At 39.5% G+C, this 22,501-nt stretch overlaps 2 protein-coding genes and 1 long non-coding RNA gene across 5 annotated transcripts; 1 reads left to right on the top strand and 2 right to left on the bottom strand.

Moving 5' to 3' along the window:
* Nucleotides 1–517: 517 nt before the first annotated feature.
* LOC135343917 (peroxisomal trans-2-enoyl-CoA reductase-like) lies at nucleotides 518–4,962 on the bottom strand. Of its 2 annotated transcripts, none has more exons than XM_064540946.1 (6): nucleotides 4,656–4,962; nucleotides 2,759–2,924; nucleotides 2,341–2,422; nucleotides 1,603–1,699; nucleotides 1,105–1,209; nucleotides 518–819 (listed from the first exon to the last, which is right to left on the bottom strand). In XM_064540946.1, exons 1-6 carry the CDS (start codon nucleotides 4,914–4,916, stop codon nucleotides 649–651), a joined length of 882 nt encoding a protein of 293 aa, XP_064397016.1. In that variant the 5' UTR covers nucleotides 4,917–4,962; the 3' UTR covers nucleotides 518–648. The 2 variants fall into 2 exon arrangements, with proteins under 2 accessions (XP_064397016.1, XP_064397017.1); XM_064540947.1 differs by having other exon boundaries at nucleotides 4,590–4,729.
* An 82-nt stretch (nucleotides 4,963–5,044) lies between these two features.
* LOC135343916 (poly(rC)-binding protein 3-like) lies at nucleotides 5,045–21,933 on the top strand. 2 transcript variants are annotated; one of them, XM_064540944.1, is made up of 14 exons: nucleotides 5,045–5,205; nucleotides 5,265–5,601; nucleotides 11,102–11,125; nucleotides 11,684–11,716; nucleotides 11,898–11,941; nucleotides 12,524–12,596; nucleotides 15,595–15,768; nucleotides 16,526–16,546; nucleotides 19,782–19,967; nucleotides 20,112–20,145; nucleotides 20,245–20,303; nucleotides 20,674–20,723; nucleotides 20,846–20,965; nucleotides 21,746–21,933. In XM_064540944.1, exons 2-14 carry the CDS (start codon nucleotides 5,335–5,337, stop codon nucleotides 21,792–21,794), a joined length of 1,134 nt encoding a protein of 377 aa, XP_064397014.1. In that variant the 5' UTR covers nucleotides 5,045–5,205; nucleotides 5,265–5,334; the 3' UTR covers nucleotides 21,795–21,933. The 2 variants fall into 2 exon arrangements, with proteins under 2 accessions (XP_064397014.1, XP_064397015.1); XM_064540945.1 differs by lacking the exon at nucleotides 21,746–21,933 and having other exon boundaries at nucleotides 5,062–5,601; nucleotides 20,245–20,307.
* On the bottom strand, nucleotides 11,118–17,688 carry LOC135343918 (uncharacterized). Its single transcript, XR_010397270.1, has 3 exons — nucleotides 17,461–17,688; nucleotides 15,593–15,745; nucleotides 11,118–11,677 (listed from the first exon to the last, which is right to left on the bottom strand). It is a non-coding gene; the product is annotated as an uncharacterized LOC135343918 (long non-coding RNA).
* Nucleotides 21,934–22,501: the final 568 nt, after the last annotated feature.

Raw genomic sequence — 22,501 nt, 5'->3', positions numbered from 1 at the left:
AGCTGCTCAAGGATCAATAAATTGCAAGTAAGAGTTTCTATAGGCTCCTATAGTCATGTTTTCTTGGATTCTTATTTGTGGATTTGCAAAATAAAGCTTAATTCTCGAGTTATGACGACTGGTTTGGTTGATAGTTTTGCTTACTTGGAATGCCATTGCAGCCTTTTCAGAAGAGTCCGTAGCAAAACTTGTTCACCGAGTGTTGCTACTCTACTTAGTAGTTAGCTCTGCACTAGCTAGAACGCTAGCTATTGGTACGGTACTACGTAGCTGCAAGAGTGAGAAGAGAGCTGCAAGGCCGGCTCGATCTGCTGACTTGCAGCCATTAATTTTAGACTTGAACTTTTGGCAACGATCGTTTTTAACAACAATCAATGTCGATCATTACCCACTCTTTGAGTTTGCAATGTTCATCATGCTTAGTAGCTTTATGTTATGTAGCTTTGGCATCTCCATCGAGGCATCAGCTAGCAGCTGCGGTGCTTTCATTTAACTGGGCTTATTGGAATTGCAGGAACCTATTCAAATCGTTCATGTGAATACCTCGATTTTAAACACATTATAAAAACCACAATTAATGTCAACACATTAAAACCTGCTGAGTAATAAATTAATTACACACATCATATTAGATCACTACTGGCTCTTTCAAAGTTTAGACTTGACATAGTCAGAATGCACACCTAGCGGCCATTTTCCCTCGTGGTCAGGCACTTCATAGTTCTTTTTGTAGAGTCCCCACGCTCCGTCAATAGCAACTGTGACACCAGTCGTGTAGCTAGCGGCCGGAGAGAGCAGGAAACACACCGCCCCCGAGATCTGTAGCAGAGAATAACACGTACTGTATAAGCAAAGATACAGTACACACTATGTACATGTACATGTACATGTATACAATCCACAATGTACAACACAAGACTAGTGCGAGCAACAAATATAATACAAAGTTTGTCTACAGATTAATGGGGGGTAATTATGTTTAAGGATCTGAAAAGGATTTTCAGGCAACTGTGCCATATGTCTTTGTTGTAACATAGAGGAGAGTGACTTAGCTAGACCCAATAATCTCCTTGTACGATACGTGTTGTAACTGAGTAGACTGACCTCCTCAGGGTAACCCACTCTCCTGGCTGGAATATTCTCGAGGTACATGTCAAACACATCGTCACTCTTGTAGTTGGCAGCTGCTGTGGGAGAGTAGATGACACCCTGTGTATGTGCGGAGGGGGGGGGGGGGGGGTGAATCCATTTATTACAAGTATGAAACTGTTCGTGTACAAATAATTATGTGTACAAATATAAAACTAAGGAAGGTCAGTCTGATGACTACTACCGCGCTTCAAATGCAACAAATAGTATGTTAAATGTACTGTTTTGTAACGGCAATTAAGACCAATTCAAAATCATCAGCCCACTGACAGGTATACAGTTACATGTACAATGTAAATATCGTACTAAGATGGACACCCTCTAACTATAGACAAAGTGCTGTACATGTAAACAGAACAGTGACTGCCCCAGAGCATTCTTTATTCATAAGTCTCTACTGTAACAGTAGGGGCCTACAGTTATACATGTATACAAATTAAAGTGTCCACTCACGGGAGCAATGTTATTGATCCTGACACCATCTGATGCCCACTCTACTGCCAGACTCTTGGACATGTTCTCCACAGCAGCCCTGGCCGCACCGGTGTGTCTAAAGTGAAGGCACAGTGAACGTATTATACGTATAGCTGGTAATTTTCGTGGGGCAAAATATCTGTGGTTGAAGCTCTAACCACGAATATTTTACCCACAAATGAAACGTGCAAGCAGCAACCACAAAAATATTATCCACGAATTGACTAAATATTGCTCAAACGAATATTTTGCCCCCCCCCCCCCCGAAAATTACCTGCTACATATACGGTAGTACGTACATGCATTACTATAGTACCGAGAAGAAGCAACTATCAACTTTAATTCGGGAATACAAATTGGTATAGATCTATACATTGTATGTACAGTATGTAACAGGTTCAGATCAGCTTTTGGTTTCAGACTAAGATGAGGATATGCTTAATGGACCAAAATACAATTCAGTAGAGAATATCAAGATTAAAAGGCACAAAAGTATTTCGCAATGTGCATTACTCTACCACTAAATATTGTTGTACTGTACATGTATACAGAGGATTTCAGATTGGTTGGCGAAGTTAAAAAGTTGAAGTGCACTCAACCATGACCACACACTGTATGGTTCTTGTACTAATGCAATTAGTGGTCATGGGTTGAGTGCACTTCAACTTTTAACCAACTTGAAATCCTTTGTATCTTATTACGAGTACAGCATCTTACGCCATTCCTGGGAATCCAGTCAGCATGTCCACAATAATGTTAACTATAGAGCCACCGTTTTCCTTCATCCACTTGTGGTAGGCTGTGTGAGAGGTTGTGGTATTTAATAGGAGGCGTACAACACATGATAAAATTAAGGTATACATTGTACGTGGAAGCATTATACATTTGTATATGTACTGTATTCCAGAGGGTTACACTGTATGCTTTGGGTGTCGTAGACTTCGAAGAATTTAAGTTTCCTCCAACAAAGAAAGTATACAAATACTAATTTTCTCCAACAAAGAAAGTATAGAGTTACAATGTATAACACAAAAAACTGCCACAGCTTGCTATAATTTATAGCTCCTGGGTGTTTTACATGTAATTATAGAGGCGTGTAATAATACAAAGAGATACGGATCTTCCACTCACTGACCGTGCTTCAAGCAATAGTAGGTGCCATTGAGGTTGGTATCGATGACAGCGTTCCAGCCCTTGGTCTTCATGTAGGCCAGTGGGCTCATGAACTGACCACCTCCATTATTGACCAGGTAGTCAATACGGCCGTGCTGCTGAACAGTGTAGTCCATGAGAGCCTCCACCTGGACAGAGCAGAGTGGGAGGTTAAAGAGCATCACTATTGTAAGTAAATGTTGATCATAGTACACACACATAATTATTATGTTATACATTCCGTCAGTATCAGTATTAGGCCCTGGCATATCATCTTTACATCTAGAAGATTATGCAGTCACCATAGCGGGAAATATTAGTGAGTTATGTTTTTCGACGGCAACGTATTTAATGAGGAAATTAAAACTGGGATAAACTCCCACGCACCGGTATTTCACATGCAAAGCTCTTGGTGGGTGTGTTTTCCTGGCATTGAAATGCAAATATTATAACCCACCAACATTTCTGCTGAGCGTCCTCGAGCCAAATAGCGAAAATTTCCCGCAATACAGTATGTTATAAAATTAATGTACAACTTAATAATTATTATAACAACAAACAGATAATCTACTGCCGAAGAAAGATTATTTATGACGTCAATGTGTGGGGCTGCATAATGGCTCTTTCGACAAGCAATAGGATGAATTTGGGGCAGTGCTCCAAGTATAATAGGCGGAAAAAAGATCATAATTTGCCAGGGCCTAATCAGTAAAACACATTTTTAACTAAAATAATATTATTATGCAAGCCAACTGGAATTCAGGGAAACGTAAATTCCTGAGACAATTAACTGGTAGACAGGTCATTAAATGGACAGTGATATACATGTATACATGGACAGCAGAGGAGGTCCGACAGGCGTGGTGCAGCTCAAGCAATTAGCCTTTGATTACACTCAACAATAACATAATTATTGCTCATCAAAGACTAATTGCTTGAGCTGCATCGCGCCTGTCGGACCTCTTATGCATGGATAGTGATACATGGCATTTTGTAAGGAAGTGAGTGGTTACTTGCCTAAGTGTCCCTAATCAGGGTAACAATTTCTTAAATTACCGAGTGGCTACACAAACTGGCGTGCATACAGGAAAGACAAAACAAAACACTAATTGGTACTGTTAATTACGTTTTATCAATTGATATAGTGACTATAGTCACACTTATCATTACTTATTACGTCATTAAAACAAAAATACTGAAATGAAAGCACCGCGGGTGCTGATGCCTCGGTGAAGGCGCCAAAGCTTTATACGAATGAAGCTACAATCTAGTACTAGCCGAGTATTATTAAATACACACATGTACATTACAGGGAATCAGAGCAGAAAAAGATTGGGGAAATAATCCACCTTGATTATTGCTAAAAAAATTGTGCCAAAAGTTTAAAGTCCATAATTATATGGCAAGCTAAATGAGATAACACTCTTTGCAGCTAGCATTCTAGTGCAGAGCTAACTACTAAGTAGAATAGCTAAGTTATATCAACAGATTTTGCTACGCAAGAGTCTCTAACTAGCCATAACTCGAGAACAAAGCATTATTTTACAAATTGCAAGCGAAGAAAACATGCCTATAGAAACTCACTTTCACTTTATTTATCATTGAGCAGCTGTAGCAACACACACACAGACACACACGCGCGCACACACACAGACAAACAAACACACTACTGTATACTTCGCTGTGTGTGCGCGCAGCCGAGGCTAATGATGAAATTACAGCCCAAGACTTTGCGAGACTGTGTACTACGTTTACGAGACTATGTACAAATTAATGTACGGTGCTATAATTAGAATAGCACTGTAATTACGTACATCAAGGCACACTTCAGGAGCAAACCACAGGCTCATTTAAGCAGGGTACAGGATGCATAGACGTACTTGATCTTCATGTCTGATGTTGCACTGAAAGGGATACACAACAGAGCTCTTGACCTGGTCCTTGTCTGTCACATATTTATTGAGCTCTTTGGCTGCTTCCTCAAGTGTGGACAACTTCCTTGAGGCTATCACCACTCTGCAGCCAAGCTCTGCAAGCTCCTTGGATATAGCCTTGCCTATACCAGTTCCTCCACCTGTCACGACTGCAACTTTACCTGCAAAGAGGTTTTTGCAGAAGACTGTTGTCAACTTAGAAGCCATCGCGATGTGCACTAATTAGAGATGTGATGACCCAAATCTGATTGCTTGATTGGTTGCCGCCCACCTTATCACACCTTGTGATGTAACACACATACCTCCGGAATGCCCACCGGAAGTTAATTCTAGATTGTTTATGTCCCCCACGACGCAAACAATACGATGTCATGTAATTGTACCCGCAAACAAGACTTTCTACATTATGTAATATTATTTTGTTGTCATAAAGCAAACAAGTCTAGTAGTTCTTTAGCAGAGATCTTTAGTTTAGTTTCAAAGAAGCCATTTAGAGGTATTTGCTTTATCTAGCTCATCTAATTGTTCTGCCCACTAATTTGCCATCATCCACAGATTACAAGAACTAGCTCGCTAAGTATTACAGCTTATGGCAACGGATAGATAGTGGATACAAGCTAAAAGAATGGCTGACAACGTCGATACTACAGATCTACAACCACACGTGCAAGCTCATAATTCCACACATACTTCTACAACTTGTAGAGAGAACGGCTCCAGCCCACGACTAAAAGTAGAGTGTACAGGTCCTCGTGGTGGTTTGGAAGGTGAATCTGAAGGAGACACTTTAGTGGACTGTCAAGAAGCTAACATGGATGTGGAGATGAGCAGATATGGTGCTGATGATCCCACAGAGCCTGTACTTAGCCTCAGAATGCTCATGAACAGCAAGGTGAGTGAGTGTACAGAGTTTGCACTGATCATTGGCCTAGTATATATAACCTGTTTCGATTGGTTTGCTTTAAACAAGTTCTTGGTCAAAATGTACAGCTGGTACAGGTGTATGCCCACCCTGTCCTAATTAATAGTTTAGTTTCAGGAGGTTATCGGTTGGTTTTTAGCATCAACTATATTCCCATCATCAATTGGTATTGTCCGTACTAGGTGGAGTCTATCTTGTGCCCTTCCTAACTATTTCTGTCCAGAGGTGGCCTGCCAACAAAGGTTGAACTATAATTAAAGATGTTGAGACTTACGAGCCTGGCTGTATTATAGAGAGTGGCCTGCTCATAGAGTGATCACAATAGACATAAATTATCATTACTTTACAGTGTACCCAAGCACTTGATTGCTTTGAGACTTCGTTATGAATCTTATCATCTTAGAAGGAAACCACTTGACCTAGGAAGAATTAAATCTCCTTGAATCAAGTGTCTCAGACATGCATGTGAGTGCTAGTGCAAGGGAGCTATTTATTGTACCAGCTTGGGATTAAGTAGTGTACGTCCTAAAGGCTGTATGTGACAATGTATAGAAGAAGCCTGCTCAATGATGTAACACACTGAGGGGTATTGTTTTATTGTCTAATAGTCAGTGCAAAGCTCACGCTATTGTTCCATTCATTCCACCCCATACTTTGAACATATTACATTTACTTCAAGGTCATGCTTAGGGACGCTATAGTACAAGCAGAACAGTCCTTATTATACTTTGTTCCCGTTGTTCTTCCAACTGTCAGTTTGTGCAAGTTTCACTATTCGTAACAACGTACACCTAGTAACTTGTTTGTGTGTGTGCATTCTTCAAGCTTCTATTGTACCATCTATACTGTATGCCACCGTTGGTAGGTTGATTGCATGTATGTCCAAGTCGCTTTATAAACCTTGTTAGGACTAGATTGGTGTAATGCTTGCAGCCCCAATAGTAGTACAATAGAAAGGTTACCACAACAGAAAGTTTTCAACAAGTGCATAGGGCAGCAACAGTTAGCCAACGCATGCAGTAGTAATCAGATTAATGTCTCTATATATACAGCCTGTGCATGCAGGCCACCTCTTTATTACAGCCACTGTATGTCCATACAGCTCTGTAGAGTATGCAATACTACAGTAAGTGATCCTTGATAGCTGCTGGTAGATGATTGGTCTATTGTGGTCACCATACGATTATTACTGCCACACCAGCAGGCATATATCTCTTTATTACAGCCACTATTTTGGCTCCAGGTATAAAACAGGTTTAATGCTTGTATGCATGTACACTACCAAAGTGATCTGCAAATAGTGGTGAACTACTGGTTAGATTGCTATAGTAACGGTCAGTTGTGGTCACCTTATGATAGGATAGTACAGCCACAGGTTCCTAGGCCAGTGTTTCTAGCAGACCTCTATACCAATCTAGCAGGCCACCTCTTTACCAATCTAGCAGATCACCTCTACCACCTCTTTTACAGCCCTGTAACAAGTTTTGATGTTAGCTAATAAGTGATTCTTGATGGCTGCTGGTCAGATAGCCGTCTGTTGTGCATGGTCACCCTAATATAGGATATATTAATTTTTACATTAGTCCGTAAAGCCTGTGTTTCTACTAATTAAGCCACCTCTGTATTACAGCCATCTTGCATGGTGCCAAGTATTTTACTTGTGCAGTATAGTGATCCTTGTGAGCTGCGGGTTAGATCACTATTAGTGCTCATGGTAATCATCTGATCTCCAATAGGGGCAGAATCCTGGGCTGCTACACCTCTTGAGTATAATACTAATTAACCTCAAGAATGTTGGTGGCCTGTAGAGAGGCATTTTTCTATAAGATGCTTATAGCAGCTATTGTATATACGCAGTAGGGTAAGTACGAAGAATTTCTTAGGGGTAAAATATGAATAGGAAATATAAAAAAAACATGTTTTTTTAATTAACATATTTTCTTTTATACCTCAAATGTCATGTTGTCCCATGCACCTAGCTATAAGTGGACCACAAAACTGCGTGCTGCTTGAAAAATGCAATTTGATTGTTCAGAATGTTACCTCTCACGTTAAGCAGTACTACAAAGTACCGACTTAACGCGGGCAACTATATATGCATGCATTATTGCACTATAATAGCATCATCGTTACTCCTATAAATCTCTCAGCATTTGACTATTATTGTTTGAATGCCAGTATCAATGACCTGAATGATTGTAGTACAACACTGAGTTATGCCACGGAAGTGTGAGCCATTGAGAATATGCACTTACACCAATAGACCACCTCTATTGATTATGTCGTAGTCCTTGTTTTAAACACCTCCCATTGAAGCAAAGGCCTCCTTATCACAACTGCATGTGTTTATATAGTTAGTCTACACCGAGTCATAGAGTCTATGTTGAATAATAGTTTACATGTTTTTGAAACATGTCTCTATAAAAATTATATTATTATAATTATAGGACCATGTTTATACTCTGCGCTTTTTTGTGTAGCCAGAACGATTCTGTATATAGCTTCCTACATACTGATCACTTTGTTTGCTAAGCGGTGTGTTCCATGGTAGAGCTTCCACAACGTGTTGTTAGTATAGGACATTCCTTAAACAGTTCTCAGTAGCCTGTGTACCATATAGCGGGTAAGTTTCGTGGGGTAAAAAATTCGTTCAACTCAGGAACGGTAGTTTTCGTGAGTAAAAATTTCATTTAGTCTCGTGGCGGCTGCACGGCATTCCTACATTCAGATAAGACACGCCTACGATAATATAACACAAAAAAGCGCAGAGTATAAACATGGTCCTATAATTATAATTATTATCTTAATGATCGACTCATGGGTCACTACCTATTATCATTGTCCTGTGTGTGATAACTGTACACACCTGTTGAATGTTTGGTTTTGATTATAGGAAGTGAAACATAATTATATCACCTGTGCATGGTTATTGATAGCTGCTATATACGGATAGCTGTTGTATGCGCAGCCGTTGAATAGTGTCCCTGTTCCAATATACTTGTTTTAGTGTACGTCCCCGTACTAGTGCCTAGCCTCGATCCTAGGCCGAGTTTTCGCTTTTATAACGGTTAGGCGAACAACTAGGCCTGATACTAGTTGTCTGCGCATGCGTCAAATTTTCATTGTATTTGTGGTCGGCAAAAATATTTAATAAATCAATAATCGAAATTTGTACACAGAAAATGCACGGAGTGAGTACACAAAAGATGCACATAGGGAGCTGCTTCACAAGGCTTGGGGAGTTGCCAGTTGTGCTGCAGCACGATTACAGTGACCCAGGGCAACTTCAAGATGATTGAATGCCTTCAAATTACGTTTCAAAACGATTTAGCAGGCTGCTGGACTTCTCTGATTCTAGGCCCCAACTCGTAACTCAGTTAAACTTTGCTTGAGAAAACGTAGATTCTCTTGATGCCTCTGAGCTACCCAGCAACGCTCAAACGAGCAGGTCATACTCCAGTCCTGTAAGTATAGGACAATATTAAAAGAAACCATAGACGGTTAAACCCTTACCTCAAACTGTCCAGTCTCGTCCGTTAGTATAGCCAAGAGGAACAATGTTGGGATAGCTGGATAGTAGCCATTGCTCTGTGTACAGAGAAATAGACATTCAAAATACGTGTAGATCTAATTTCTCGTATTAAACAGGTTATAGTGTCATTGTCGACGAGCTGATGATGGCAGCACCAAGTTCTCTAGCTCACACTCTTCACTTGATCTACCATATTAATGATGATACTATTATAGTCTACCTAGATCTTTAATACCAAACATAAACAAGACTTGATAGCATAGGGCCCACACAAAAATATCTGACCTTAACAAGCTTGACAAAGCTTTATACCTCTTCCCTTGTTATTCAGTCTTTAGAATAATGTTTTCTAAGCTTCAGAGAAGAGAGAAGCTTCAGCTAAGAGCCATTCCCAATAATGATAAAACAGGAACTGACTTCTAGTACACGATAGTACACGAATATAAATGTCACGAAAGTGAACGAGAATATCCATTCGTCATAATCTGACAAACGATTGACGCATGCGCAGACAACTAGTACCAGGCCTAGTTGTTCGCCTAACCGTTATAAAAGCGAAAACTCGGCCTGGGATCGAGGCTAACTAGTGCCTAATATTAATCTCTGCTGGTTCACGTGCATGCATGCATGCAGGTATACAAACCGCTGGAAATGGTAGATTCCTTTTTTTGTGCATGGTTGTCAAGGGTACATGTATCTATGTGGGGTAATGATAGTCTCTTATTGGACCACCACACAAGCACCACTGATAGTCATTGACAGGCTAAAAGTATTACTAATTGCATTGTGTAATAGTTAGAAGTACTAAAAATATTATTGTGTGGGCATTATTGGATGTTTGATGGTCCTGTATATATATATATATATATATATATATGTGTATATACACCGTGTTATACAGTGGATATAATATATATACCTCATCTAGATTTGACCTAGATTATATGTATACAGGCGTGGCCTTGTTGCATGCATGAGGGGTTATTTTGCCCACAAACTGCTCATTTGGGACCTGTGTGGCCTTAATTAATATATAATTACCCCAATTAGTCTCTTTGGGGGGGGGGGGTTTCATTGAAGGAGGTACAGTAGACTCTCACTATTCCGGCTCTCTCTGAAGTACGGCCATTTGGTTTGGCATGGATTGTTAGCTAGATATTGATTGCACAGAAGTTTCCCTGAAATGGGGCCACTCGCTATTCCGTTTTACTGGCCAGTTCTGGCTGCCCCAAACTAAGTTTAATGTGAATGTAGTACGGTCGGATGAATGTATTACAGTCAGATATGACGTTTTGGGTGTGGTTTGTCAGATAAATTGGATTAGAATAGAGAGCATAACGATTCATTATCCTCGAGACAGAACTGTCAATAGATTCGATGTCGGGTCGTTCTTTAGCCGCAACTATTTCTGAAATGCAGCCACCTCGCTATTCTGGCCAAGGGTGGCCTGTATATAATCTAAGGTGTGTATTTCATTGAGCCGTTCTAATTAGCAAGTGATGGAACCTAACTACATGTATACTACTTGTGAAACAACTTTTGGATACTTAAGCTTAAAGGCTCGGTTCTCACATGCATCGTGAAAGTTTGTGCTACCTGTATCCATGTTTTCTATATCGCTTGTCCCTGCATTATTGTAGCATTGGGTATACATGCATGACTGTATGTGTCTTTGCGTGCCGTGTATTTTAAGTGTTCCAAATGCCGTGGTACTTCTTCTGAAGTATATACATGTATATTTATAGCGCTTGAATGAAGTATAATTAGAGCATAGACATAATAGAGTACGGTGATTGATATGTTCCTGTCAAATTATACTGTTATCAACTCGTCAATGTCCGATCATTGCTGCTATAATTATTATAGTGTTCCAATTACTTCATTGTATATACTTGCATTGAAGTCACAAGTCACAATGTTCTTTTCTCTCCCCTGCAGGACGTTGGGAGCATCATTGGAAAGGTGAGTGCAGTTTGTGTCAGTATAGAGTTTGTCTCTTGCTTGATCGAAGATTGAAGATATGTTACAAATTGGTATGGACCAATCTCCAATCTGAACTCTTATATAATTATATCTTGTCATAGGAATTTCCACTTAGCTGTTTCAGCACTGATTTCCACTTAGCTGTTTCAGCACTGATTTGTCTACAGCAGCTTTAAACCCATTAGTTGGGATTGTTAATTGACTCTCATTTGTAGTTCTGCCACACCTCAGTCAACATAGCCTTCCATAATGAGATTTGAGGTTTATACAAAATGGCCATTGCCTTTTAATAGCCAGGCTGCATAGAGTGGGCTCCACAGTGAATTGATTTCTGTGTGAACTGTTTGACTGACCGATTCTGCATGGGGCTCCAGTGAGTTGATTTTGTGTGAACTGTTTGTGAACTGTTTGTGCATGAGGTTTAGGAGGCTCCAGTGAATTCATTTCCATGATTAGATCCAAGTCATCCCACGACTCACATGCAGTCTCTTGAGAGCAACTGTCTTTCAGTGTCCATATTAATTCTTTTACCTGCAGGGAGGAATGACAATAAAAGCATTCAGAGAAACAGTGAGTGTATCAAGGGGTTCACGCCACGTCCTGTCTATCTATTAATTATGTCAGTTTTTGTCTCAAAGCTATTATTACTTGTACGTGTAACTAGGGGAGGGGCTTGTTATTCAGGGATACATGTATGTATACGTGATTTTATCATACTTTCTCTCTTTAATGTAACATCTATTTACTACAGAGTGGGGCAAGGATAAACATCTCCAACAGCACATCATCAGAAAGGTAATTCATTGCTGGCTGGCTGCTGCTATACTTTAATGCAATAAGGTGTTTGTGGTGGAGATGGCAGGCTATACTTAAGATTATTAGGTGGCTGCTTGGTGCTAAGAAAAAGAAAACAGTGAAAAATGTGTAATAAAAGTGATATTGTTCATAATTCACATGTACAGTCCTCAAGACTTCTTATGCATTAGGGCTATGCTAAACCCACACACTGATTGCCAGTTCAAAGCAGCTATAGTGATAAGAATCACCTGTGGTAACACTAATGAGCAATCTGCTATAACCCCTATAAGACCAACAAAACCTGCCCTACATGTATACATCAATTTCACCTTCATTGTGTGTGTGTGTATGATTGTATAACTATAAGTATGCACATTATATAATTATGGTACTGTAGAAAGAAACACAAAGTCACTATATATTATATATACTGTAGCTTTAAAGGAACACTTGACCTGTTTCGTCTAACGTATAACATGTATATAGATACAGGTAACTTATGGTTGTATAGTATAAGTATGTAGATACATGCATATGCATTTTTTTATCTCCCTACACACATGGGCTCTTATAATATAGATTGGTGCAGGTCACAGGGAGCAGAGAGAGTATAACTAGAGCCTTCTCAGACATTGGGAGAAAGATACTAATTGTAAGTTGCACTTTCGTTGCTATATCAATTTCCCAATTGATAGTTGGTATGATGAAAATACCATAATTAGTTGGCTATAATTATAATGGTGCTGAAACATGCTAGCTGGCCAGGTAGTTATCATCATAAAACAATGTCTACAGGCGCTGGATTGTAGCCACAACAATTATCCTAGACAGGGTTACTATTCTAACTGTACTATATATAGTGGCCATGCACTATAATTATAGCAACAGGATAGTGGCTTTGAGTGACCTGAATTAATGTACAGTATCTGAAACAAAGTATTATATTGTCCACCTAATCATAGCTAATTATAAGTAATAAGAGTCATGTTTAATTGTATGTCACTTGTTAAGTGTATGCATGGCAGACTCTAAACAGCCTCTTACAAGCAGATCGAACAATCACATGACTTTTGACAATCAATACACTCATTATAAATTATACATATACATATACGTATTTGTTGCATCTGTGTCTAATTTGATATACTTAATAGTATGGCACTGTGCTTAATGTTACAGTGACTGATGCATATTCAAGAATGATGAAAATGTTAGTGTAGTACAATAATTGTCTTAGCAGAATGTTGCACGCTCCAAGCTTGTTCCATGCTCTGCATGTTTAGGCTATGAATACCATTATTTTACCTACACTGTACACAAGTTATGTAATGAACCCTTATTCTATATCTCTGAATCTTGTTAAAATGCCAAACAAAATAAACTGGTTTGACAAACCATAGAAGGGTATATTTATTCTTTGCATAATTAATTTTATCTTTACAAATTTGGGGCCAGGTGAAATGTGCAGACAGCCCTACCAAAACTGGTTTCTCAAGGAAGGGTCTGACGTTTTCATGTTACTTTAAAAAACAATTTTCGATACTTAAGGGCTTTGAGGTAGACATAATTATAGTTATACCTTGTAATTTATGTTCTAATTTATCGGGTAGCAATTGTCCAGGTATAATTGGAACAGATCTTATAGAGCCCATGAAATATCCGAACAAGCATGAAGCTACATATGGGCGAGCTAGCTAAGAACAGTGTGCGAATGAATAGTGCACTAGCTATCTAAAACTAGTTATCCTCAAAGTTAATTATCTAACTGCAGCACTCTTGCTGGCTATAAAGAAAGCTGTGGTGCTTGCATGCAATGTATCTCCTTTTCAAGGTATTGTCCAAATATTAATTTTAGTAAAATTGAAGCACCAGAGTGTCCGGCTGACTGTACGAAATGTCAGCATAAGTAAGGGACTCTGGTGACACTTTACAGGCTTGTGATTACAACTATTGCAAGTTTTTCAGCATGCATATCACCAATTGAATTTGATTTAGTGTGTACCGTATTATCCCGGACAGGGCTGACACATCAGTTTAGTGTTGCATAATCTATCTACATGCATGCAAAGCTTGAACTACTGTAGAAACTAGATTACAAGCGCATTCTCGAGTACAAGCGCATAATTTATATGCAGCTCTGTTTATTACCCGAAGCCGTGCCGCGGCCAGCGGGTATAGTAGTCACAGTCAGTCAGTCTGTCCTCTGTGTAGTCTGAGTCTACTCACCTGGATGCGATAGCACTGTGTTTATGCCATGGATAGCTTCAAAACAACAAGGTAGTAGTTTTAAATTTGGCAAATTTGATGTTAAAGCTTCGTTGTCGAATAGAAGCGAGCAAAGCTAAAAAGCTACTTGTATGTTGGCAGCTAGCTAACTACACGCGGCCTTTATTCGAGGCACCGTACGTATTTACAGCTGAAGTGATCCCGTACCAGGAACAATGGAAAAGGGTCACTACAATAGAAAGCTAGAATTGCTGTCTCTGTAGCATGACTTTGGGTTTTTACACTCCAGGAGCCATACCCTGAGACTCCAGGCTTCTTTGCTGTGATCCACAGTGCATATTCTATGTACGTACCACTAAAACTCAGCATGTATCCAGTATGGTTTAGTTTTATTGCTCCTGAGTTGCTGTGCTAGACAGCTCAGTCACACATCACTACATGTACTGTATCATATCACTCTTTTGGTGTCTTTATAATCATGTCACCAGCCAAGGGTTTGCACTTTAGTGCTCTAGTTGACCCCATTAGCGTGTACGCTAATAATTATAATGATTATAGTTTCTGTGCTATTGTAAGGGCAGACACACGCACGCGCACGCACGCACGCGCACACACACACACACACACACACACACACACACACCTATCTATTTATTTTGACTAATGCCTTCAATTGTGCTAATTTCTAAGAACCAAAATTAGAGGTTAATGATTGTTTTGTGCTTGCCACCTATAGAAAAACCACATAGACCCATCCCCATTATCAGATACTACCACCACAAAACCTGGCCCAGACAATACAGGCCTGTTTCTAGGCCTTATAAATTAAGCTTCCCTCAAGGTCAGATTTAGTTGACACAAGCCATGCACAAGCTAAGTTGAAATATTACAGCAGCCAATATCAAGTCTAAGATAAGTTCTATACTTTATGTCAGCATTACCTCAAATGTGAATATATAGCTTACAATCAGCATGGCCCCAAGTGAATAGCTTACAATAATCATTCAGTATACTAGTTGTTCTGATTGCAACAGATGAATGGGGAGGGTTGGTGCACCGTTAAAGACTCTTTAACCCATCATTCTCAACTCTCAAGGTCGGGCATCTGTTTGCTTTTTCTACCTATATGCATGGTTTTGTGCTGTTTGCTCTTTTGTTCTCTTTTCCTTTTCCTTTTTTTTGTTTTTTGTTTTTTGCTTGCCTAACTAGATAGGATAATACAAGGTCTCAAAGATCCACCACTAAGTTTACTATACCTAAATATTAGGACATCAGATGCCAACCTTTTTAAAGATTAATTTAAGTGAGCATTCCATTTGAGCTAGTAACGCGAACAGTTGACACAATTTCTCCCACACAAATGATATTTTTTGTATACCCTCAAACACACACACACACACACACACACACACACACACATACAGGATGGGATCTGTTCCTCCCGCACGCAGGACATGGCTGATGAGGAAGACAGAGAAGACAGAGGCAGCGACGAGGACAGCGATGTTCCTCAGGTGACATTCCGACTTGTGATTCAGACATCACAGTGTGGCTCTCTCATTGGTAAAGGTGGGACTAGGATCAAACAGATACGAGAGGTAAAGAATGGACGAGAGAATGTTGTAATAGCTTGTGTACACAATGAGTTAAGCTTATAGTGGGCACGCATAATATTGTGACAATTGTATTTCCAATTAATTCGTGGATCTTTGTATGGGACAACATTCAAACCTACATTGGTAGTTATGGCTTGGGAACTAAGTGGCCTATGTTAATTGTTGTATTCATCATTTTGAATGCATGGCTGGCCTTTATAATTATTGTCTCCACTGATGCATAGGAGGAATGATCTAAGTGCATGCATGTTTACCTCAAGCAAAGTTATTATAGGTCGCATGTGTGTGAAACAAGCACTGGTGTGTGTCACCATCTTTTTGCATCATTATTATAGAGAATGGTGGCTTGCCTGCCTTTCATTGTCCAATTTACTTTAGATCATGTTTGTCATAAATACTGCAAGTAGTAGTAAGTAGTTCTAGAAACCGTGTAATTGTAATAGGCTAACTCAAGAAAGCGTTTGGCACCGGAGGAGGCTCAGAATCCATTGTTTGTGCGTTCAAACCATTGTTGTCAGGCGTATGAGCGTTGTTGCTATGATCTAAAATGCTTAGACACTGTTTAGGAAGTTTCCACGTGATTTAGAAGCCCTCAGGGCTAGTAGAACCCTCACTGCGTTCGGGATTCTACAGAACGCCCTTTGGGCTTCTAAATCACAAAACTTCCTAAACAGTGTCTAACTATTATATAGGTACAGTACAATCTAATGTATAAATACACACATATGCACACACACAGACTACTGGATCTTCTATACAGGTGAGAGAGTCTCAGCAGAAGTCGTGACATACATTTTTGTAATCGGGTAAAGATCCTTAAAAACACATGCATAAATGTAACAAATTTCTGTTTACTCCTCTGACGATCTTTACCATAGCATTTGCAAGATAAAATTACTGAATCAGTGCCCACTTTACTGGGGGCTCTACAAAGAATCTTCAAAGTACCAGATGCTTACAGACCCTACCCATTGAAAGGGGGTATGAGCATTTTTGCAGAAATTCTTGTTACCGTATTCACCCGAATTACCGGGACACAAAAAAATAATTACGGCTTGCAGTGTCCCTTGGAATAGAGCAAGAAAAATTACGTTAAAGTCGAAGTGTCCCTTGTATTAGGGTGTCCCGTAGTAATTAGAACGAATATTTCCCCATTTAAGGTACTACACGGCCTCGATTCCAGGCCGAGGCTAGCTCTGCAGCTAAAATGTCTTTTGTGCAGTTTAGAAGCTGTGTTCGCGGGTTCCATGTCTACAAAGGTGTCTTCAACCGTCAGTGACATATTACGGTGCCAGAGAGTAGAATCCAGAGAGTTTCTAAGAGTTTTGAGTGTCTATCGAGCTAACATGCTCTTTTTCGTTCTAATTAGATCGGGACGTCTAAAAATATTTACATTTCCTGTTGTTCCTTAATATAGAATGAAAAAAATTACGTAAGTCCGAAGTGTCCCTTAGAATAGAGTATCCCGATAATTCGGGTGAATACGGTAATTGATTAATAGTCCAAATCCAGCAATTTGGCAGACAGAAAAGTAAGTTAAATTAAAATTGGTGCTTTCAAGGCTCTAATCATTATAATTTAGGACTGTTAAAAAAGAAGGACTGTTAAGAAAGACTTTAGTTGTCGCAATAGTAATGCTTCTGCTATATTGTTTCTGATAGATAGCTCACCCACCTTTTTGGAATTGTCGGATTGGAACTTGATATTACTTTCACAATAAACTGGTATTAATGTCAGTTCTTTAGCAGTTGTTCTTTAGCATTTTTTCTTTAGTATTTTCTTTGGCTGTTGATTCAATATGCTTAACTTAGCAGTTAGCTGATAGACAGCTAATTTTGCAACTGCTTTCATTTTGTGCCCAAGTGGGCTTTTCTCTGGGTTCAATTACAAGAAGAATTAATTATGCCAGAGTGTGTGGAGGTGTATGTCACGTCTCCTAGACCACCGGTTCAAGGTTCCCATGGGAAAGTTTGTACACTTGCACCAGTTGCTGAGCAACTAATCTTTGTGGGATCACATACTGCTTTGTTATGTAATAGAGGTCACCTCCATGCACCAGGGAATTCTTTGGTGGTCTACATGTCCTTGACCTTTTAGTGTACACCTACTACTGTATCCACTGTAAGTTAAAAGGCAGGCCACACAGTGTACATAATCTGGCATGCCGTTTCATCATCACCGCCACTATAGTGGAACTAGTTCTGTACCTCATATGGCCCTTCTCTTTCTCAAGGGTCTGGAGTCGAGTCGAAGCTATTTGGCCTGTCATAACGATAATTATGGCATAATCCATCCCCTCTGAAATTAGTCTGGGGGGACCAATTTTGGTAAAAAAAATTGGTCCTTCCCTGCCAACATTGGTTTTTCAGTAGCACATAATTATTCTACTTGGCCATTCGCTTACTACACTGCGTATCATGTTAATTATTTGGGGTGAGCGTGGTGAGTCCCTACCAGTGTTCAGCATTGCAATTTTGTCAGCATATAATTATGTGTCATGGACTGGCACAAATTTGCTTATATGTACTGGTTTTCCTTACTAAATTCTACGTGAATCAATGAACATGTGCACAACAAGCAGCGACATTAATTTTTAGCAATGAAGCTCAACAGATGAAGAGACTCCTGAGGCCAGAGGCACGCCTGTAGCAGGTCAGAGCAGCTCAGACGGGAATTTCTGATTGAGGTGGTCACACCAAGACACGCTTACAACAGCTTACTTACTAAAAACGTTTGTGTTTCATCAAGGCCCGAATTGTTCACGTATGTACTATATAGGGTACAGCTAGTGCATGAGCCATGTTGATTGTCTTGTTTGTTAAGCTGTCATTTTGGCCACGTTAACATAATTATGCTGAACTTCACTTACAGATAATATTTCACTCTAAGCTATCATCGTTGGAATTTTACATGCAGCTTCAGGTTTAGAGCAGTTTCAGTATAGCGACACGCATGCAGGAAAGGCGGCCTTGAAGATGAGCTGGAATCTACCATCCTGCATGAGGGTTCCTCTGGGCCGCCCCAGGCTGTATAGCTATCACCCTGTAAAACAGGCTAACAGCCTAAAAACTATCCATCAGTGCACCTGCATGTGCCATCGCAGTGCAATTGTAGACTCTATATACACCCAAAAAGATGCCATTGATCTATCAAATGCTCACCTCATGACACCTTGTGTCACCCTAATAAATGTATAACATTATAGTACTATTAATACAGGAAATAAATCGATCCATGATCTAATCACAATAATTATGTGTGTTGATACATCTCAATGCTGTTTAGCACATGTGAATGTGTTATCGATTCTCTTGCTGCTGTGTCTTAATTATTACCACTGTTGGCAGCCCTCGTTGACAGTCGTTGCACCATGCAATCTTGTGACGCTTGTCAGAGGCAAACTTGTCAAAACAACAATAATGCAACTACTTTAGCTCATAACTAAAACTTTCACGAACCATTTTGGCACTACTTTGGCGGAGTTTTACTACCAATATTGATCTGAGGGACCAAATTTGGCAACAGACCGATTTTGGCGCGACGGGCCATCTAAACTTTGTGACCTGCCTATATCCATCCATTCAATGTTAATTGAGCAACTTTTGTTGTCGTATAATTTCTGCTCTACTTACACCTACATTATGATCACTAGGGTACCTGCAATTAACTGCTACATGTATATAACAGTAAAGAGTTGTCTATGGGACATAAAAGTCCAAAGGCACTAGCGTTTTAGTACGCTCGGGTATTAAATGTGCCTGAGGGCTTCTAAATCACATAGACACCGGCAAAACAGTGTCTAGATACTATTGTGCATGCGCAAACTTTGCCCTCTGAGGCTTGTAGGTACCGTGACTCTAATACAACAAGTGTATTTTACTAGATACTAAGTAAGTTGTATAGCATCCTCTGATGCACTTTTCTCATGTACGTAGATCTTATCAACCAGAGTGTCACAATTATTATAATTATGTATCCTTATCCCAACCTCACAGGTTGCTGGTGAGACCCTCCCCAACTCCACAGAGAGAGCAGTCACAGTGTCTGGTAGCCCTGACTCCCTCACTGCTTGCATAGGGCAGATATGCAAAATCATGCTTGAGAACCCACCTCGTGGGCCCAACATACCCTACAAGCCACATGCACTGCCCAACCAGGCCTATCAACAACCAAGAATGAGTGTAAGTATTATTATAGGAGGGCCATGCCCTTTTGTGCGAGTATTAGTCATTTGATTGGTGTACTCATTGATCGTCATATATTACATACTCTCTTTATTGTTGTGAATTAAATCAGTGTCTATTTTTTTACTCCCTTTTTCACAGCCCAACATACCGTTCCAATCACCCTACACTGCAAGTAAGTTTTACTGCTTGGCTAATTCTAATAGTGTCTCTTCCTGTTTGCTAATTAAATTCTCTTGTTAAATCTCGTGTAAAATTCTATTTTGTTACTCAGCATTCCACCCTGCTGCCGGTCCTGCCACTACCTCACAGCAGATGAGAATACCTAATGATGTATGTGAGTATGCACACTGTACAGTTTTGTTCGGCTGTTTTTGAGGCGGATTGAGTACCCCTAACCTGTAACGGGTATCCCCCCTTTCCCACCCCCACCCCCTGTGTACAACACACTATGTAGAAGAAAAATACATGTGTGTTTTAATGAATTTGAACACTTGTGTGTACGTACATTAAATTTAAGAACTTCTTGTTCAACGTGCCGACAATGAACGGAAGGTTTAGTTTATGATCCGCACACGCATAATAGTAAAACTATTCGGTGATTGTAGTATTCCTTGTTTTTTACTCTCCTAATGATTGTAATGGTAAATTACATTCTATGCTTTAAGTTGTATCAAAACTTTGGTATTGTCTTTTTCTGCAGTTGATTGGATGTGTTATCGGACGTAAAGGGTCAAAAATTCACGAAATAAGGTGAACAAGACTGGTCATAATTATAATTGCTTTGTTGCAATGTAATACATGGCCCTATGTGTACATACACCATTTTTGTGTATGTATGTTGTATTGAGATTAACCATTTTTATACTCTGCAGAATTAGTTCTGGTGCCCAGATAAAGATTGCTGGTAACGAAGGAGACAGTCAGGATCGTCTGGTGACCATTACCGGTACCCCTGAGGCAGTAGGCGTGGCACAATACCTCATTAACTCCAGGTAACCTATACTACGGGAAACTAGTAAATCACTTATTCTACAGGTGACTTTTGTTTAGTTTATTTATGGTCACCCTGATTTAACTCTAAATTTAAGGAAATTATGCATGCAGTGGCTATAAGATGTTGGCGCTGGGAAGTAGTATGAATTTTATAGGATAACCATAATCATTTTTGGGCTGATCATTTCCGGGGGTCAAAGCATTTGTGCACTGGTAACACTTTAGCATAGATCAATGTACGTCATAAATTCTCGTGAAGGCTGTTTAAGGAAGATGTACTTGCCATGGACTCTTTATCACTTGTAGTCTTACTTGACCACACCCACTACGTTTGTTTACACATGAAAAGTAATGTTCTGTAGACACTACTATAGATGCTATCCAATTCGCTAATTTCATAGCTAGTTCTTGTCTGGAACCTCCTTACCCGGTTTAAAGACATCTCCTCACTTCAATTTAGGTTGCTAGGCAACCAAAACACATTACTATAAAAGAGAAAATTCCTGGCTTCAATTTTTTAACACACTGTTTACATTTTTCTTTATCAGTACAATTAAGAGCTGTGTAGTGAAAATTAATGTGACGGCAAAAGAATAACTATGTGGATCATTATAATAATTTTCCTGGTCATGCGTGATGATTCTAGATCGCTTCATTCGTGTGTAGGTAACATATTTGTGCTCAAGGATTCAACCATGCACAAATGCTTGCCACTTGAAAATCACCCGCTATACGATACTGGTTTGCATTTTTCATTGCTCTCTCTACCACGCACACAGAATACATTCAGAAGTGAACAGTTTCATATCAGTGGGAATGACCTTGTAATATTCATCAGTACATTCTTTGTGTACTGAACTGCACTGAACTGCATTTGTGGTAATGTATTTTCGCATCGAAGTGTTTTGTGATTCTGAAAATAATTTTTTGTGATAATTATTATTATGCATAATTATGTAATGTGGCACATTAAGAAGTTGATCTTAAACTGTCAAGCACGCATGCATGGGGTGCATTAACTAGCCTCATTCCCAGATCGATTTTTCTTTATAGAACGAAGTTGGCGGCCCAGCGTGTTATTTTAGAGACAACGAGGCTGGAAACGAGGCTAGAGGTGCATGCATGGGCAATTGGAAGACTATAATATAATTATACGGAATGCCACAGTGGACATACAAAGTTTGATTCCGATCATTAGGGATCTGGATGGATCATGAGAATCGATTACCACAACCGATCATCAAAATGGTCGATTAATGTGTACACCCTCTCCTTTATAGAGTGGACAATTGATTCCGATTGTTGATGGCAATTATATCGATTTCCTTTGCAGCGTTAACGTTGTAATCGATTATCACAATCGATCATAATAATAATCAATTACCACCACTGGATATCCATCATAAATTAATAGAAATTGTGCTGAGCTGGCACACCCTTTTTCATTGTAAAATCAATGTGTTTTTGCAGCCTCTGCATTCTGCAATGCATATGCATGCGCTATTATTCTAAATACAGGAAGTTTGTGAAATATT

The sequence above is a fragment of the Halichondria panicea genome, chromosome 11 (genome assembly GCF_963675165.1).
Source record: "Halichondria panicea chromosome 11, odHalPani1.1, whole genome shotgun sequence".
NCBI classification, from domain to species: Eukaryota; Metazoa; Porifera; class Demospongiae; order Suberitida; family Halichondriidae; genus Halichondria; species Halichondria panicea.
Note: the sequence above shows the minus strand (reverse complement) of the source record. Positions and strands in the feature narration are given on the sequence as shown.

Bases quoted from the DNA above. Each gene is read 5' to 3' on its own strand.
- LOC135343917 (XM_064540946.1), bottom strand. From the start codon at position 4,916: ATGGCTTCTAAGTTGACAACAGTCTTCTGCAAAAACCTCTTTGCAGGT. The intron at 2,423-2,758 runs GTCAGTGAGTGG...CCTCTCACACAG, and splicing joins CTACTATTGCTTGAAGCACG to CCTACCACAAGTGGATGAAG. The intron at 1,700-2,340 runs GTAAGATGCTGT...CCTTCACTTTAG, and splicing joins ACTGGATTCCCAGGAATGGC to ACACACCGGTGCGGCCAGGG.
- LOC135343916 (XM_064540944.1), top strand. From the start codon at position 5,335: ATGGCTGACAACGTCGATACTACAGATCTACAACCACACGTGCAAGCT. The intron at 11,126-11,683 runs GTGAGTGCAGTT...TTTTACCTGCAG, and splicing joins TTGGGAGCATCATTGGAAAG to GGAGGAATGACAATAAAAGC. The intron at 20,304-20,673 runs GTATGTGAGTAT...CTTTTTCTGCAG, and splicing joins AGATGAGAATACCTAATGAT to TTGATTGGATGTGTTATCGG.